At 29.5% G+C, this 19,366-nt stretch overlaps 2 protein-coding genes across 3 annotated transcripts in view; one reads left to right on the top strand and one right to left on the bottom strand.

Annotated features, from left to right (window-relative positions):
• The window catches only part of LOC123290911 (RNA pseudouridylate synthase domain-containing protein 2-like), a 730,776-nt gene that overhangs the window by 108,973 nt on the left and 602,437 nt on the right, over positions 1–19,366 (top strand). The window lies entirely within an intron of this gene.
• On the bottom strand, positions 1,063–9,046 carry LOC123306022 (L-threonine dehydratase catabolic TdcB-like). The gene is made up of 9 exons (XM_044887886.1): positions 9,035–9,046; positions 8,327–8,397; positions 6,749–7,196; positions 4,510–4,665; positions 4,085–4,450; positions 3,485–3,644; positions 3,336–3,422; positions 1,505–1,804; positions 1,063–1,116 (listed from the first exon to the last, which is right to left on the bottom strand). Exons 1-8 carry the CDS (start codon positions 9,044–9,046, stop codon positions 1,728–1,730), a joined length of 1,377 nt encoding a protein of 458 aa, XP_044743821.1. The 3' UTR covers positions 1,063–1,116; positions 1,505–1,727.

Here is a 19,366-nt window from a genome sequence, read left to right as displayed (position 1 = left end):
ATAAATTACGTTAAAAATAAAAGTACTTATTTATTGAGTGAATTGTGATATGTTCAACGAATTGTAAAATAGACATGTTCCGATTATGTATGGAATAAAATATCTGGCAAATGGTTAGTTAACTTTGCTTCGGGGAAGGTGGAGATATTTCGTTTAGTGCTTCGTGAAATTTGACTTGTTGAGAACGATGCCGAATTGATGTTTTCGTGTTGTCGATACGTTGACGCAAAAGGGACTTACAGTCCATAAACGACTCAGTTTTTTTAATTTTTATGACCACTCTTCGAATTGTTGGCAAGGTTCAGTATCTTAAAAATTCACGGAAATTCCACGAAGTTTGCTTCTTTTGTGCATGAATCCGTTTTTAATAGTCGGAACAATTATAGTAACAGCTGACAAATCTCAGAGTAGCCACTTGCACGAAAAAAATGAAATTAAAATGTTCCTAGTGGTAAGAATTCATAGAAAAATTGTAAATATACCCATTTTTAAGTACATTCATTCCAGTATCCATATTAATTATTAATTAATCGACAATAATTATACAAAGAGGAAATATTTGAGTTTCTGTTTGTTTGATTTTTTTTTTTTGTTGGTAGTGGATAAACTCTAAAACTACTGGACCAATTTTAAAAATTCTTTCATCAATATAAAGTTACATAACAGCGAGTAACACGAAACCCAAACTGCTAGTATGAAATAAAATTTAAAAAAATAAGTAAAAACCGGTAGCTCGAGTATTACGAACTTGAGCCAAATTCATTTTCCTCCGAGTTACGAATTTGACAAACTCACTTGCGTTACTTCTGTAAAAATAAGATTCGCGTCGCATCACAAGGCTTAATAAAGATTAATAAAATGACATCACTATTTTAAATTTATCAAATGCGTCAATCATATAACAATGCATACACGTAACATACCACCAAGAATAATCAAACACAGCATTAAAATACAAAATAAAACAAAAAATAACAACACAAAATGATATTTTTTATAATATTTAAAAAAACAATATTCATTCAATAATAATACACAAAAGTTTTTATTATCGTCATCGTGATCAGAACACAAATCTCTGGTGATATTCATCTGTTTCAATGGGGGACGTGTTCACTGAAAATTCACATTTTAAATTGTATTATATAACTAACTATGCAGTTTAAATTTAGTCTATTTAAAAAAACTTCTTTAAAGAAAATTTAGAATGCTATTTTATTAGAAATTATTTTAAAATAAGAAATATCCTTCATTGTACGTGAAAATTATTCAATTTTAATCGACTTTTGGTTCACAAGAATGGAACAGCTCAAAATTTTGGAGAGGATTTGTTATGTCAACGAATCAAAAATCAGCAATTGAGATAAACTGGCGGAATGCATCTTTAACTTATTTTTTTTTAATATTATTATAAATTTTCATTTTGTTTAATTATGACTACAAGTTTGGTTTAAATTTTATTACGTAGTTACAATTTTAAAAAATATTATGGATAAGTCCATACACAAATAAATTTTCACTATGTAATCGCTTGAAACCATGTGCATAGTTTTACAAACATTACAACCACCCAGCAAAAAATGTTCTTTTACATTATTGAACATCACCACCTAAAACATCATGACGAAATCTTCTCTATCCCATCCTAATATTAACCCTCCCTTAACTCCTTCCATTATTCGTTCGCAATAATAATAATTGTTACTATGTATGTATGAATATCTGTTTTAACGTTTGTTAGAATCACCCAGATGTGGGTATGCCTGGAGATTACCTGCGGTTGAACAACTTTGGTAGTTTTTATCTGTAATTAAAAAACAAAAAATATGATTAAAATAATACCTACATATCCTAGTAGTTATATTTTAGACACAGCCTCTATGTACAAGCTACATTCGGTAAAAAAATCGCAACCTTTTAACTCGTTAAAAATTCAAATAAAAAAAAACCGTGTCGCGTCTTTAATAATTGTAAGTATTTACCACTAATAGTACAATAAAAGATGTTAGAAAAATCGGCTAATAAAGGAAAATGAAAGAAACCGCTCGCATTTTGCTAAATCCTCATGGAATGTGTTTCTTAGGTGTCAAATATCATTAGTATGGCATGAGTTAGTGATGCAAATGGTTCTATTTGATAATAAACAATAAATTTTTGATTCAATGAAACGATCAATGTTAAAGTTCACTTAATAAATTAGTAACTTGGCAGCTAGTATACTTAAATGCTAAGTGTTTGTCAAATAATCGAAAAATATTATACATGTATAATGTATACGTAATTCAAGTTGCCTATTTATTAATTTTGTAATAAAAGTCCACTTTAACATTGGTTGTTTCATTGAAATAACAAATTATTGTTTATTAACAAATAAACAATAAACCGGGAGAAATATGGGATTCAGACCAGAGGTCTCTTCCTTTATTTTATACACACATACAAATACCTACCCAAAGTTTTGTATTTTTACACAGAACAGATAAAAATTGCAAATTTAAGAAAGCATTTCTAGTCTGAATATTCCATTTTTGACAGGAATAAGTAGTTAATAATAATAATCACTTTACCACCTATAAAAGAGGTGGTATGAGTGATGAGAAATGGTCTTCGAACGCAGTTTTTTAATGATACTTTCACGGTCTTCTTCAATACTGTCTGTAATAAAAAATACTTTTCCAGTCTTATATCCGGATGGAATACTAAGTTGAAAATATCATCATTCGATACTTCACGAATTATTATGACAATTTATTCATGAGGTTGAGAATTTCACACCTATTTTTATTTTGTAGATAAATATTGTGCAGTATGTATTTAGTGTTTTAGATGCATGGCCAATATTTTGTATATATAAGTATCCTTCTTTTATAATCTCTACAGAAAATGTTCTGTAGTAATTGTTTAGAGACAATTTCAGGAAATTGAAAAAAGTGCACGGATAAACTTATCTTTAAATATGAGAGCATCATTCTAATTATCGTGGTATTTTTCGTATCCAAAGGAGCTGAAACACTTTATAACGAAATAATAATATTTACTGAGCCATTTTATAAGCCTGGCACTGCTAATCTGTAAGACATATATACGCCTCACTTCAGTCAGTCGGGTAGATAATTGTTTTTTTGCCATAAACATCCTCCGATTGCCTTATCCAGAATTTAGAAAATTTAATATGTAAATATAAGTACTTTAGAGGCCGATGCGTATTTTTTAACACTTTATCGTAATATGTATTGCGAATAATAATTCATAACTGATTGAAATATTATTTACTTGCTAATTCACGCAGTTAAGAGCAGTAAAAAATTGACGATTATAAAATAGATGTTCCTCACCTAAAAGAATTTCACGCTGTAATCCTCTCAATGATGTAACAGCATCTTTATTCATACTACCCAACTCGTTTACTAATGGATTATTAGCTAAAAAAATTACAATGAAATATTAAGCGTGGAAAATTAGAAATGTGAAGACAAACTCTTACATTGAGGAATAAGCTCTGGTTGCATTGGTGAAATTTGTTCTAAGTTCGTAAATAATGGTCCAGATTCTACAAATTTTACATTTTTTGGATAACGTTCTTTCAGTAGTCGATATAATTCAACACCATGCTCCTCATCACGTACTTCGCATTGCAATTCAAGCTTAAACCAATGTTTATGTACAATAGTTATTCACAATGATAATAAAGTTATAATTTCATAATTTTAAAACATTAAGGCGAAATATACTCTGAAGGCGACTAGCTAGATGTATGATTAAAAATTAAATAAACACTTCAGAAACTAGCTGTGATACTGCCGACTAAAAAAATGCTAACCAGATTCAAATAATAGTCTAATAATATTTCGGCAAAACTTTTTGAAAATCATTCCAGGCTTTAGATTTTTTAAATTTTTGTCCGGAATTTATTGGGCTAAGTCTCCATGAACCTATAATATCTCCGTTATATTTTAGTCTTACTGTTAATCCGACAAACGAGCTAGTTTACAAATGTTTCCGATTGATATTGTATGGAATTTAGGTTATTGATCATTTTTTTGATAAAATTATTAAGTTAAATCTGACAAAAGAATCTAAATACCTCAACGTTGTAAACATCATCAGAATGAATGTCACGACGTGTAATAATATTTCGTATGGATACACCAATTGTTGCTAACTGCCGAAATAATTCTGCTGAGCTTCCTGGACGATCTTGTATAGTTACTAATACTGGAATAATACGATTTTCTTCAATTAAACCCAATTGCAAACATCGAGTAAACATAACTACATCAATATTTCCGCCAGTTAACACAACCACTACTCGTTTATGGCGTAAATGGCTGCCTAATTGACCAGACATTAAGGCAGCTACGGATGAAGCAGCGGCACCCTCAACAACACATTTGTCTGCTTCGAATATTCGCAACATTGCTGCGGCAATTGCTTCTTCGCTAACAACAACCTATGAAAAATTATTATAAAATTATTTAAAAATTAATTGTTTAGGAGAAAGTTATTCACCATTTTGTCCACTAAAGGCTGTGCTGTTACAAACGCGTTTTTCCCAACTATATCTGTCACTATGCATTGAGCAATACTTAATTCTGGCTTGACAGGAATAATTTGACCCTTTTCTTTTGAAAGTGTAAAACTTATACTTTTTTCTGTTTGTACACCCTACAATCAAATAATCGATATTCATTAAATACTGTTTTATAAATCATGCATATAATGATAAGAACCGCATTTTTGTAAATGAGCAATTATATATAAATTATTATCAAATCCAATTACTTTTACAAATACACAATTCAATAATTGTTTAGAATGTCGTCGAATTGTTTTAATGATTTAACGGTTTCTTGATCTCTAGGAATATTGTAGCTGTATCTTAATTGGAGGTACTACCATCGCTATTTATAGATCCGTTTTTTCAATTTCTATAAGTTAAGCATTTTTATACCATGCATATATGTAATATGCAATGTATATTAAGTTTAGTCCCAAGTTTGTAACGCTTAAAAATATTAATGCTATGCACAAAATTTTGGTATAGGTGTTTATAAAATCAACTAATTAGTCCATTTTCGGTTGTCTGTCCGTCTGTCCGTTTGTCCCTCTATCTGCCAACACGATTACTCAAAAACGAAAAATGATATCAAGCTGAAATTTTTACAGCGTCCTCAGGACGTAAAAAGTGAGGTCAAGTTCGTAAATGAGCAACATAGGTCAATTGGGTCTTGACCTACCTTGTAAACCGTTAGAAATAGAACAAAAGTTCAAATGTAAAAATTGTTCCTTATAAAAAAATAACCAACTTTTGTTTAAAACATTTTTTCGTAAACATCACTGTTTACCCGTGAGGGCGCAAATTAGGCGTAAATTGTATAGTATGTATTATAAGGGTATATATAGTATGTATTATACGGGTATGTATGTGTAATGTGATAGAGTAATCAACATTGTCTATGCATGGTATTTCAACAATTAACTCAGTCAATTGTTTGTTTTCACTTGTTATACGATTAAATTTAGGTACCTGTGCCAAATGATTTTATATTTTTAAATTTTAGCAATTAGAAACTATTGAATAAGAAACATAATAATTCTATAGATGCGAGGGGTACGATGAGTGATAACATTTTGGAAACAAAAAAAGTTGGATAATGGAGAGCTATCGTTTACAAGTCAGAAAAAATATTTAATCCCCCCCCCCCTTCTGAAATTTGGGTTTTTGCTTTTAAAGGACATTGAATTTGAAAATACATCCAAATTACATCGTAATAATCACCATACGTAATTTTATACGAATCGTTTTTCTGAAATTATAAAAAATAAATTGTAGAAAGTTTTAAATTCATATAAACTAGATCCGACAATATAAAGTACCTGGATGATCGAGCTTCCCTCGGAATTTTTTGAGTTAAAAAGACACAAGTTTTATCACTAATATAAGAACCGTTTAAAATGTCTCCACACAAATACCAATTTGAATTTCCCGATAATGTACTTTATTTTGTTAACTACGATATACTTATATCACACCACCCATATATCAACCAAAACTGACATGAAAATACACACGAAACGAACCTTGTACAATGTATATACTCGACAATAGTTGTCAGGAAAAGCCATATTTTGTAGTTTTTGTTTCAGGTTTTCCTGAAAACACGGATAAAACGACGTTTTCTAAAAATAAAACCAAGCTATATCGATTTTTCGCCACAAAAACCTCTTGCAAACTAAATTTCACGAAAATCGCTGGAGCCCTTTACGAGATTCCAAATAAATATATATACAAGAATTGTTTGTTTATAAATATATATAATGATTCCCTCTGTAAATATTCTAATTATATATTTCAGCACACTTCGAAGTACACAAAAATTTTTGTTCCCTACTTCTCACGAAACAGAAAACAACAACATTTGAAAAATATTTTTTCAAAAATTACACGAATTACAGAATATTAGTAGCTTTTAAATTGCTGGTTTATAATGCTTTCAGAGATGATAAAAATGGATGTCAAAGGAGTTGTCATATATACGTTCCAAAAGAAATTTTTTTATTATGTACCTACCGAAGAAACAAAAAAAAACAAAACAATGATAATGCGTGACTTAAAATACAATTTTTCTCTTAATAATTGTATGGAGCGTTTGTCATCAGCCGGATAATTCATTAAAATTTGCGACATTATTTGAGTTTTTTTTTCTTGGTGGCTTCTTCCTTAAAGTCTCTTTCATTTATTACTTACAATTATTTGTACATTGGAATTTAATCCTTTAATTGCTGTTGCAACACCAGCAATTAAACTTCCAGTTCCAACTGGTACAATTACAGCATCAATATCACCAACTTGATCATATATTTCTAATCCCACTGTACCATTTGCAGCAATAGCATTATAATCGTCTGTATTTAAGCATAGTGTTTCTGCTTCACGTGCTAATTTCTTTGCAATTAGTTTTGCTTCTATTAAATCGTTGCCTTGTACAATTACATTTGCATTGTATTTACGACATTTCTGTATATGTATTAATGGTACACTTAACGGCATTATAATTGTCATTAATATATTTAATTGTGATGCGCAATAGCTTAAAGATTCACCAAAATTTCCGCAAGTTGCTGCGAACACACCTTTTTGCTTAAAATCATCACGTAATGTCATTAACATGTAACGTGCACTGCGCTCTTTAAAACTAAAAATTATGCTTTATGATTAGACTATACTTTTCGAGTTGCGTGTTCAATAATTTTATGCAATTTATGTTATTCTTTGTTTTAATAAAAAAATTTAAGAAGTTTGCTTAACAATTCGAAAAAATGAACATATATTTTCTCCTGTCATTGTTTAATTTTGGAATTAAAGTGTATATTCTACATCCGTTTGACGAGAAAATATTAATAAAATCTGTGGGGGCATTGCTTCTTGCAGTTCGAAAAAATAAGGCTTAAAATTCAAAAATAAACTGCGGTTAACTCACAAAATAATTTGCACGGGTTGATTCAAAATGGAAAAAATAAATTCCGCAGGGGCTGCGTTAGATAAACGAATTCTTCCTTAAGAGATTAAAATATATATTATGTATTTTATATATAGATGAGAATTCTAGAAAAATTAAAAAATCGAATATTGCATTTTTAATTTTTCAAAAATTTTTATTTCGAAAACTAAGCGTCTAAACTTGGAAATAAACAGTTAGAGAGGGTAAAGACACATAAACGTATAGAAACATATGTATATTCTATATAGATATAAATTTTAACGATATGGGTATTTTTGACATCTAGTGGATAGGATCGATGAACATTTGAAGACATTTTTGCAAAATCCCATCATCAGTACCTTTGCAATAGTTCCATTTCCTTCTTAGGAAATTTTCTAAAGCCAAGAACAAGACAATTTTTGTGGATTAATAAAAAAGTAAGTGGAGCGAGTAAAAAACATGAATAATTTCGCCCAATCGTATGACCTGGTATATCGGATTACGGATCTCTCCGAATTTTGCGCATTTAACATTTGTATTACTTATTAATTCATGTTTCAGCCATAAAAAAAATGTGATACTTTATTTAAATGCATTGTTTTGAACAATTTTTAAAATCTCTTTTTAAAAAACGTAATTTTAATTATATACAGCTTTGCAGTATACGTTTTGCAATTTTAATTATATACCGTACGGCTATGCCGTTTCCTTCAGATCTATTTCATTTAAAATTTCATGTTAACAATGATTGATTTAACCTTGCATTAACAATAATCATCAAATTTTTCATATTTTTCATAATTAATTCGCATTTACTTGGATGAAGTAAATTAATGGCATACCTTCCTGTAACTTGATTGCATTCTTTTTTTAACCAAATATCAATCGATAAATCTCTTGATAAATGTGATCTCTAAAAAATAAACGCAAAAGTTTAAGTGGAAATATAATTTTGTAGAAGTTTGTGATTTTAAGAGCTTTTACTATTCATTAATACGACAGAAAATTGTATAATCAACACTGACTATCATAAATATGACGCTTTTGGTTTTTAATGAGGTTCAAGCCTCAAACCAAAATATTTTTTAACTCAATTTGTTACTAGGATTTATTATTGAAGCGTGTACCAAAATTAATGCAAGAAGTAATTTTGATAACAAACACAATTTTTTATTTCAAAGTTGTAAATTTTTTATTAATTCGTATAGCTTGCAGTATAGTAAAGTAAAAGTACAGTAAAGCTTGCAGTATCTACAAAATAACGTATTCGGTAATATTTGCAGCATATCAGGTAAATTTCCAAGATCTTTAACTCTTTAATTTTTTTGACAAAATTTTTCTTGGCCATTTTGCATGAATGCAGCTGAATAGTGGCGGTACAGATCTGTATTTTGTTCCTGAAAACGTGAGTGGTTGCTGACTTGTTGTTAGAAACCTCAGACTACAAATGACTCTAAGAGAAAAAAAATTTAATTATGTTATATACCATAATTTGAGCAATGCCTGTGAATTTTTTTAAATTTATCTTTTTACATTTGAAGCTAAATTACTATTTCAACCATAATTTATTCGAAAATCTTGATTTTTGGTTGCTTAAACTTTATTATTTTTTAAAACTTTGCCAAACAGTAAAGATGCATTTTTTTCGTCGAGTTCTTAATTTAGAACAAAAACCCTAAACTGCCAGCTATCACACTCTTTTCTTTTTCATTTACTTTTTTTGTCAACACTTTACTTGTCAAATGGGCAAACATTCAAATCTTGCGTTAATTTTGAGGGGCACTATTTATATTTTCAATAATTTTTAATTACCTCACATACTGTGTGATAAATTTTATTTTTTATTTTAAAAGCTGCTGCACTAATTTCTTCAAATTTAACAACACGTAGTTTATCTGAAGAACTTGGGTAGTCGCCAATAGATGTACTGTTTGTTGTATTATCCTTATTGAATGAAAATCAGATTATTATTTTAAACTCGTAATTTTTATTCTTTCAAAACTATTGTTTTCTTCTTAACTCAAGACCTGGCCGTGAAGAAAAAGCTAATCGATTACACAAAAAACCATTTTTTGAATAGATTTTAAACACATTTCTGTACCTAATGATGATTTAATTATTGTTTGTACCCCGAAGCTTCATTTAGACGGAGTTATTTATGTGAAGGAGGAAAATATACCAAAAAAAATTTCTCATTTTTCAACACAAGGGTTAAAAACTTCAAAACCCAACCAACTCCTCTATAGTAGACAAACTCAATCCAAGCAACTCGTAATTACAATAATACTCCGAGTTTATGGTAAAATTTTCGGTCTATTTTTGCGGTATATTTTTTTCGATTAACAGTCTTAACACAATATATAAAGTCTACGCGGTCATAACAGCAACTTCTGTTACCATCAGTGGTTACAGAATACGAGGAGGTGAAGTTTTAATGATGGAGGCGGTTTAAATGCTACTAAAAAAATTATTATTAGCCTTGTTCAGTTTTTATAGTTGTCACTGTAGTACAACCAAAATCTATCTTGAGTGAAGCAAAACTATATTATTCTGTTTCCTGTAGAAATGTCGACAAAAATTTTTCAGTCATTTTTAATTCGAAAAAAAATTAAAATCGAATGAGGCCTGATATTGTCATCAGGATTTAGCGATTCTACGTATTATGAAAGTCATAAAACACGATATTTTCGTTTTAAATGAGCTACTATACGAAATACAATTAACTTTGTATTTTTAAAATTTTGAGGTACTTTTGTATCTAGTTGTACTTGACTAAAAATTATTACTTACCATTTTATGAGTTTTGAAATTTTATATAAATTGATTCATTTTCTTATATTTCCCAAATTTTATTTTACTATCACATCCCCCGTTTGTTTATATTTCTCAAAATTTATTTTTTATTTTCCAATTTTTGAACCATTTTCTTTAATTCGTATAAATTTGACATTTAAATTTTATCTCGAAGGTAAGCTGATCGTTTGCAAGTAAAATTGTAAAATATTTTCATTTTATTAAAATAGTATCTATATATAACAAAAGTAGATATATTTTATAAAATTTTCAACATTATATTATAAAAAGTATATATGTTTTAAAGAAATGTAGACTTGAGAATAGTTTGAATTTAAATTACTTCGTATCAGAGATAATTCAATAAGCAAGGCCTTAACTAAAGAATGAATTGAAACCAGTCTTATTACAAAATTAATTACTTTTAATAATCTATTTTAGTCTCGATAAAAATTGATAATACTTGGACTAAATTTATTATTAAAACAAAAGCAAAACTTAATTTCCCTTTCCCTAAGTCAAATACCACGAAAAATGCAAGGTGTAGAGACTGCTTAGACGTAAATTCTATACCAAACATACTAAACGAATCGAGAATCCATAACCAAGCTGTTTTTATTATGGAGATTGCTTATTTGATGCATATTAAGACGAAGGAAAAAACGGGGCTAATTCGGCGAGTTAGATAACCAGAAAGTAATATAGGTAAATCTTACCTTTTTTGGTTAACACTGGCGCAAACCAAATGCTCACGTTCTTCGTTCTTTAGTTCATTAGAGATGAAAAACCGGAACCTTTATAATTTCGCCATGCCTGCCTGTGAAATATAAACATCTAAAAATCTTCATAACTCTATAATTTATTGCTCAATTTTAATGATAAACATATCTTTGAATCGCTCTTTCAGAGAAAAATAAATATTTTTTTCTGCTATAATATGCAATTATTGTGCTCCCTCTACTTTTTAAGCTATGCGATACAGAAATATAAAAATTATTTCAAACAAAAATTTAAAAATAAAAAACCGGATTGCATTGAATTTGAACTGAAGAGAAAAGAACAAGTCCAGTAGTTTAAGCGACTTTAACAGTCGAGATCCAATATTGGCAAAATTTGAGCCAGTCTAAACCGAAGATTTGATTCGGCCTGATAAAAACGGCCGCAAAAGAACAAACATACGTTTATTACCTGTTGCATTTTGTGGCGCTGTAGAGACCAGACGCGTGAACCGATTTTAATTTTTCTTACATCAATCGATTTGTCTATTTAATACCTATTCAAAGATCTTACTTAACATAGTTCGTCGACTTTCAATTTTTTCTTTTTCAAATAATTTCGTCTGGTTGTCGCCATATTGAATTTTCATTACTGCCATCGATTGACGTAAGAATTATCAAAATTGGCTCACGCAGTTGGTCTCTAGTGTGCCACATAGGTACAAACATACATATATAGCCTGATGAACACATTTCCACTCCTTTGCGTCGCGCAGTCGTGTAATAATATGTTAGACTCCTTCTCTAATTAACATATTATGTTCGAAATAATTTTAGCTAAGCTAAAGATATCGAGTGCCAATTTTTTAAACGCAGCGCGAGTCTATCGGGACTACGAGGTAACCCCCCAGGTTCAAAATTTTAATCCTCTTTATTAACACGGGAGAGGCGAGGTTCATTGTTCAAAAAAATACGCCTCGGCCGACACAAATTAAAAAAAAAAAGAACCATTAACACTCTGTGCTCGCAATCTCAAAATAAACTCTCGTAAACGTTGCCAGCTCTCGTATTCGGTCTGTCTATAAGCTATGACAACTTATACTCAGATGAGTCTCGTACTTTCTTACCGAGCCTTCAGTAACTTCTCAATATTTTCAGTGAAGGTTCATATTTAAACACTATCACGTATAACAATTCTTCATAAAAATAAAATGTTTTTCATAAAAAGAAAAGACATAAATTCAATATTTTTATTTACTTATTTATTTATTAAATATATTATATCGAATGTAAAAAATATCAAATATCATATTATATCATATTTCAAAATTGTTTTATCTGACACCATGTAGACATTGAGTGGTATCATTTATTTTGTTCATCAATAATGAAAACATTATTAGTGTGATCAATAAAACAATCAAAAAGTGAAAATATTTTTGATACGTTTCAAGAAGTTAAACAAATTCATGTCATTAATCTTAGATAAAAACAAAAAAAATTCTTAAAATTTTCGCTAATTTTACCTATAGGCATTACTCATAGTTAACAAAATATAGTGGCGTAACTGAAACTCGATTGCCCTAGTACCTTGACAATCTAAATAACCACGAAAATTTATTACATTTAATAAAAAATAAACAATAATATCCCACAATATACCTTAGACCAAATACATCAAATAAATACACAGTTAGTTTTTTGAAAATATAGAAGATTTATTTTTTTTCTGGAACTAAAAAACTTGTTAACAAGTGAAATTTACAAAATTTAAAAAAAAAACCCGACATATTTTTCGGGTACGGAAACCCTAAATAGCATTTCAAACATATCTAAGAACACTTTCCATTAAATTGCCTATTTCCTTAAAGCATTTTCCAAACTGAGCCGATTTGGAAGATCAATTTTTCGGTTGTTTTTTTCGGGTACGGAACCCTAAATTCGTACTTGAAATATAGCTAAGAATACTCTTCATTAAATTACCTTTCAAACAAAACCAAAAAAAATCAAAATCGATTCATCCGTTTAAGCGCTAAGATGCCACAGACAGACAAACACACACACATAGCGGTCAAACTTATAAAACCTCTTTTTATAGTTCAAGGGGTTAAAAACACAACCTCTTCTATGCTCTCCACGTTTATTATCCAAACTAAAATCAAATATATCTCGAGTTGGAGACGATTGATCGAAATTTTTATGGTAATCAATTAATCTTCTTATATATTATAACTCTAGCCAGTTTTTTTCTGTCCTACTCTTATTTTCCTTGTTCTTTTATCCATTTTATGATTCACTCCTCAGTTTTCAAGCTTATTATGTCTTTTTTTGACGAAAAAGATATACTCACGGTTTAAAAATGTACCGCAAAAAATAATGTTGGTCGTTCGTAAGATCATCAATTATGAATAACTGGAAAATGGAAAATTTGACAAAAACCTCATAGTTTTTTATGGAAGATTTGTAATTCGAAAGATGAATTTGACTACTTATTATTTTCTTTTGTTCGATTTAAATCAATGAGGCCTAAGGGTGGATCAGGTTAAGGAGGCTTGGAGGGCAGAGAGAAGTATTGTTTGATAGTTTTTGTTTAGTTCGTTTTTGGTCAAGAATACGTATTGGGTGGATGGGTTAAGTTAGCTTAGGAGGTGGTCAATGAAAGAGGCGGTTGATGTCAAATAACGACAGGGAATATTGTTTGATGGTATCAGTTTTAAATTTATATTTGGAACAATTCAACAAAATACACGAGTAACAGCTTGTAAACAATATTTTTAATTTAATGTGTAAAAATAGAATACCAAAGATAGTTTTGTTATTTGAAAATCCTAGTTGTGTTAAAACAAAATAACTAATATATTTTCAAACACAAAGTTTTGTCAAGATAAATGAATGGTGAAAAACATTTAGCATTGAATCATAATAATTGTCTTAATTTGTGAATATCACGGCATGCTATTATTGTTATTCAAAAATAGTTTACTAAACTCATAGAAATCATGACCAGTTCAAATTACTATAATTCTTGTGCAAAAGTTATAACAATATGTTCAAAAGTAACAACATTTTTTTTCTTTATAAAAAAGAAAATATTCAAATCGTATCATAATACATAAAATTTTCTTTCGTTATAAAAACAAATATTATTTTTAATAAAAATTGGTTATTGGAACTAACTTGATAATTCGCACAAACTACTCTGCTCCAGGCTAATTATAGACCAATAATGCTATGAATGATATGCAGAATTACCTACATGAGGTTATCGGACCATTTTTCGAATTTCAAACTTTACCATACAAAGAATTTGTCGTTTTTTATTCGTGAAAGTTTTATTTGGCTGCTTAATTATTTAAAAAAATAATTATTGAAAATAAAGAATTAACTTATAAAAGATGAGTTGATTTTCATTCTTTAAGATTGCGGTCCGCTAACTAAATGTTCGCTCAGCTCCCTGGTTCTCTTCAAAATTACCTTATCCACCGAGTTTTTCAAAATTTTTTTTGCGTTTTTCTCGATTTTTACAAAGGAGTATCCCTTACAAAAATTGCAAAAAATAGAAAAATTTTTTTTATCTCAAATTTCGATAAAACTCAGTATATAAGGTAAGTAATATTGACCCAAAAATTACAAAAATTGAGTGCATTTGATGACTGGTTGAATAGTTTTGGAGAGCAATCTAAAATGGATCCAAAGTTTGCGGTATCCCCGAAACTGCATTGTAACTTCTTATAGGTGAAATAATTCATAAAATCGGTTAAGTAGTTAATTCAAAAATGACGAATCATACAAAATATCATTCCCTTTCACAACCAAAACTACAGACTTTCATATAAACTTTCATCCCCAATTTGACCCTTTTAAAGAATGAACTTTTATTAAAAAAGTAAAATAAACTTTTATCTCAAACCATGAGCTCATATATCAAGTTTTATATTTCTAATTTCAAATTGTTTCAATTATTTCGTACAACGATGCAATAAATTTCCAGACTTTCAGTTTATAAATAATTATTCCTTACATACCGCTTGTGAGAATAATAATTAAAATTCTCAGTAAATATATAAAAAACAACATGAAGTTAAAAAAAACTATAGTAACATGACAAACATGCAAACGTTGATCTACATTTGTCTATAAAATTATTAACATGGGTTTTCCATATACAAAATACGCATCCCCTTTTTACCCCTTTAAGAGTAGAATTTTGGAAAATCCTTATCGGATGCCTTCGTCATACAAGGAATACACTCTCCAAGTTTCAGGTCTCTACGATTAGCGGTTTAGGCTGTACAATGATCCGTCAGGACAAAGCATTTTATATGTATAGAAGATATTTGTAGATAATTGATTTATTTTGCAATGAATATTAAAAGTAAGACTCCAAAAATTCTGAAATAATACAATATGACTTAATCGAAAATAAAAAGCTCAGAACATGGCTGATGCAAGATCAAAATCAAAAACAAGCTCGATTGATCAAGACTAAGACGGAGATTATTTTTGGAAAACCATGACTCGATTATGCAAGACAAAAACTAAAACTACTAATGCAAGATCATTAACAAGACGCAATGGTAAAGATCAAGACCAACTAGTGGTGAAGATCTAGACTAAGATAATCATGGTCTTGGTCTTGTTCTTGGTTTCGCTCATCGCTACTTGAAATGTGGTATGTAGGATGATATTCGAGACGGATCTATGGTGTAAAAGCGGGGGGTGGAGTTAAATAATTTTAAGGGTATTTTTTAAGGAGAAAATCATCTGTCTTCGTTGTTTTTATTTATGGCTTTATACATAGGCCCTTCAAATTAAAGTAGAGAGTTTAAAATATGTATTTGCGAGAAGTTAGTGTCGAGGGTATGCTTTTTGATAGTGTAAACGCTCCCCCTTCTGCCCTTTTATGAAAATATTTCATGTTTTAAAAAAGAAAACATAATGGTGAGGGGAATTGTTAGTGATGGCGCACTGCTGCTAACGAGGTTTTTTGTTTTGTTACAGAAACTATTTGAAATAAAAATCAACAGTGGAAAATGTTTTTTCATGAATGCCCTGGAGATATTCTAATCATGATTATTACTTTAAAATTTATGACTTAAATTATTGTTAATTTTTTATCTTTTAAAATAATCATAATACGATGTTAAATTACTTCATGGAAGTTAAAAAAATAACAACGACTAACCAACAAAATATAATATTATATGGAAAAATTTTTAGTACAAATTAATTTTTCATTTTACTATAAAACATTTAAAAACATTAAACAAATATTCTTGTTACACGCACACATATAAATTTTCGAAAACGACATTTATATGAATTTTATGGGGTAGTTAACAAACAAATTATTAATTTTAATTGCTTTTTTAAGAATTATTTTCCTTTCCTATTTCATCGGAAAATAAAACGTAGGTGTGTTTCAAATAATATTTTGTTAAATTTAACTGTTGAAAAAAGGGCTGTAAATAATTACATCAGGATTGGTTTACCCTAATTGTTAAAGTTTTGTTTCAAAACACCAATTAGTCTTGAGTCAAGTCCAAACAGATATTAAGTTTCAGAAACAAACCAAGCACTCAGCAGCAATATTAATAACTTCACACACTTCATTACATGTTTGTAATATTAAGGCTACTTATACCCTGTATATATGAAATATATATCAAGGTATACTAATTTTCGGCCCAAGTTTGTAACGCTTAAAAGTATTGATGATACTAACAAAATTTTGATATAGGAGCGCTCGTAAAATCACTAAATTAATCTATTTTCATTAGTCCGGCCTGTTCGCCCGTCGGTCTATCCGCCAACACGATAACTCAAAAACGAAATGATATATTAAGTTGAAATTCTTATAGCGTGCTCAGGAAGTTAAAAGTGAGTTTGAGTCCGTAAATGTGCAGGATAAGTACATTAGGTACAGTGGGCGGACCCGTCTTGTAAACCGAGAGAACAAAAGCTTAAACTATTGTTTGAAACATTTTTTCGTAGGCATCACTGTTTACCCGCGAAGGCGTAAATTAAGACTTAATTTTAGTATGGTTAAACTAGTGGTCTTAAAAAAAGTTTAAGAAAAACGAAAAAAATAAAGTAGAAAAAAATCTAGAAAATACTTCGAAATCCAAAATAAATGGCCATAACTATGTATTCTTCCCGTGTAGTTCCCGTTCCAATAGAGCTAAAACAAATTAGTAAAATTATTTTTAATAATAAATTCGTACATAATCATATTTAATAACCTTAAAAGCACAAGTTGTTTTAATAACACCAGCATATAATAATTAAAAGGAAAAAAAAATTGTAGATAGTTAATTTCAGTAAAAATTAAACAATAGAAATTCCCTAACGTAGAGAAAAAATATTGTGAGGCAATAAACGCAAAGTCTCTCATAGTAACTAATATACGTCTAGAATAAATGCATACACGTATGTACTTAAAACAAAGGCTAATACCTCGTCACCCACCATACTTCAACAAAATAATTACAATGTTCCCATAGGAATTTCATACTAGAATTGTTAGTTATTGAGATAAAATTAGAAGAGTATGAGGTTGACAAGTTTATATCAACCTATACATTATTTTAATTGCTATTTTGTTTGTAAAGAGTTAAGGCTAAATAATATTGGCATAGTAGCTATGTATTTTGAATGAAAACTAATTTTTGAAAGGTGGAAGTTAAAATCCGACAACAAATACTACTACAAGTGAAAACAAAATTTAGAAAACCCCCGGCACATGCGATTAATTCATTGTAAACCGAATTTTGGAAACTGAACTATAAAATATTCTCAATAAAATCGGTTCGACCGTTTAGGGGATACGATGCCACTGAGAAACACACAGACGCACAGATAAATACTTTAAACCAAACACTCGTGCTTAAACCAATATCAAAGTGATGATCAAGGACATCAGATGAAATGAAAAAGATACTTCGAGAGCTCTTCAGATCATTTTTTAAGACAAATTTTTTGAAATATTTTAAAAGAAATTGTAATATTTGAGTTGACTTTGTTGTTTTGAATTATTGTTTTGAAATACCTAATTATTTTACCATTTCACTTTTCGAAATGGATTGAGCCAGCTTTATTTGACCATTCATTTCAATAGTAATTATTTATATGTTAAAATTATATACCATGCCTTTTCCAAACTGAATCAATTTTGAAGATCATCACCAATTTGTTATTTTTTTAGGTATGGAACGCTAAGCTCGCACTTGAAACATAGGAACACTATCCGTTAAATTACCTTTCAAATGATACCAAAAAAATTAAAATTGGTTCATCCGTTTAGGCGCTACGATGCCACAGACTCACACACATAGCAGTCAAACTTATAACACTTCCTTTTTTTTAGTTCGGGGGTTAAAAAAAGATAAGAACATAAGCATTAACACTCACTTATATTTCATCCTATGTGGATTATAGACCAGGCTTTGAAAGAAGATGTATATACAATCGATAAATGAGCAATGATATATGTTGACTGATTTAGATCTTCCGAGACCCAAAACCCATATTGCCTAGTGAAAAATCACCTCCATTCGATCCATACCTTGGGGGGGGGGGGAGATATATTACTAAAGACGAAAAAAAAGACAGATTTTTTGCTTGGTAGTTCTAATACTTGTATTCTTATTCGAAGGATGAATTGAATTAAATAGCGAACAATTTTTTCTCAAGATATCACATCTCAAAAACGATTAAATATTACTTTCATCGGAGCTGCAATTATGTTCATTAAACTGTTAACATTATATCAGTTGAAACATAAAACAATAGAAATGTTTTAAAAGCTAGTATTGTCCGTAATTAACTTTAAATGCGACGTTTATCTCTAAACAAAACAAAGCCCCTAAACTATTCAAGAATTATTGTATCGAAAGTCTACTTTCGTCAACTTTTGATATACTACTAGACGCAACATATTAAGCAAAGGCAGGGGATCTTTATGCGAACCTATTGTAATTCTGCTACGTTGATATTTATATTTTTAAAATTTACTATCGTAGCTTAAAAACACTACGGCATCTTTAAAAAAACAAAAATTTTCATCATTCTAGTCAAAGCCTAGAGCCAAAAATAAAGATGGAAGGACAAAGCGGAACCTTTTGACCTGACATCAGCTTACGGTCTACTTACTGGACATAATACTTCTTTTAAGATTCATATATTTACTTTGATATGTCAAGGGAAATGCTTTATAATTAACTTCACAGTACTTAAGTGTCCAATGGGAGATGTTTTACATTTTACAGTAGTAGTATTTGATTATTGGTAATTGAAAAGATTATGGGCAATTCTGCACATTTTTTATACATTTTTCTAGCGTCAAAATTGCATGACATGTGTTACCTATGAACA

This window comes from Chrysoperla carnea, chromosome 1 (assembly GCF_905475395.1).
Source record: "Chrysoperla carnea chromosome 1, inChrCarn1.1, whole genome shotgun sequence".
NCBI classification, from domain to species: Eukaryota; Metazoa; Arthropoda; class Insecta; order Neuroptera; family Chrysopidae; genus Chrysoperla; species Chrysoperla carnea.
This window is presented reverse-complemented; position numbering and strand designations above follow the sequence as displayed.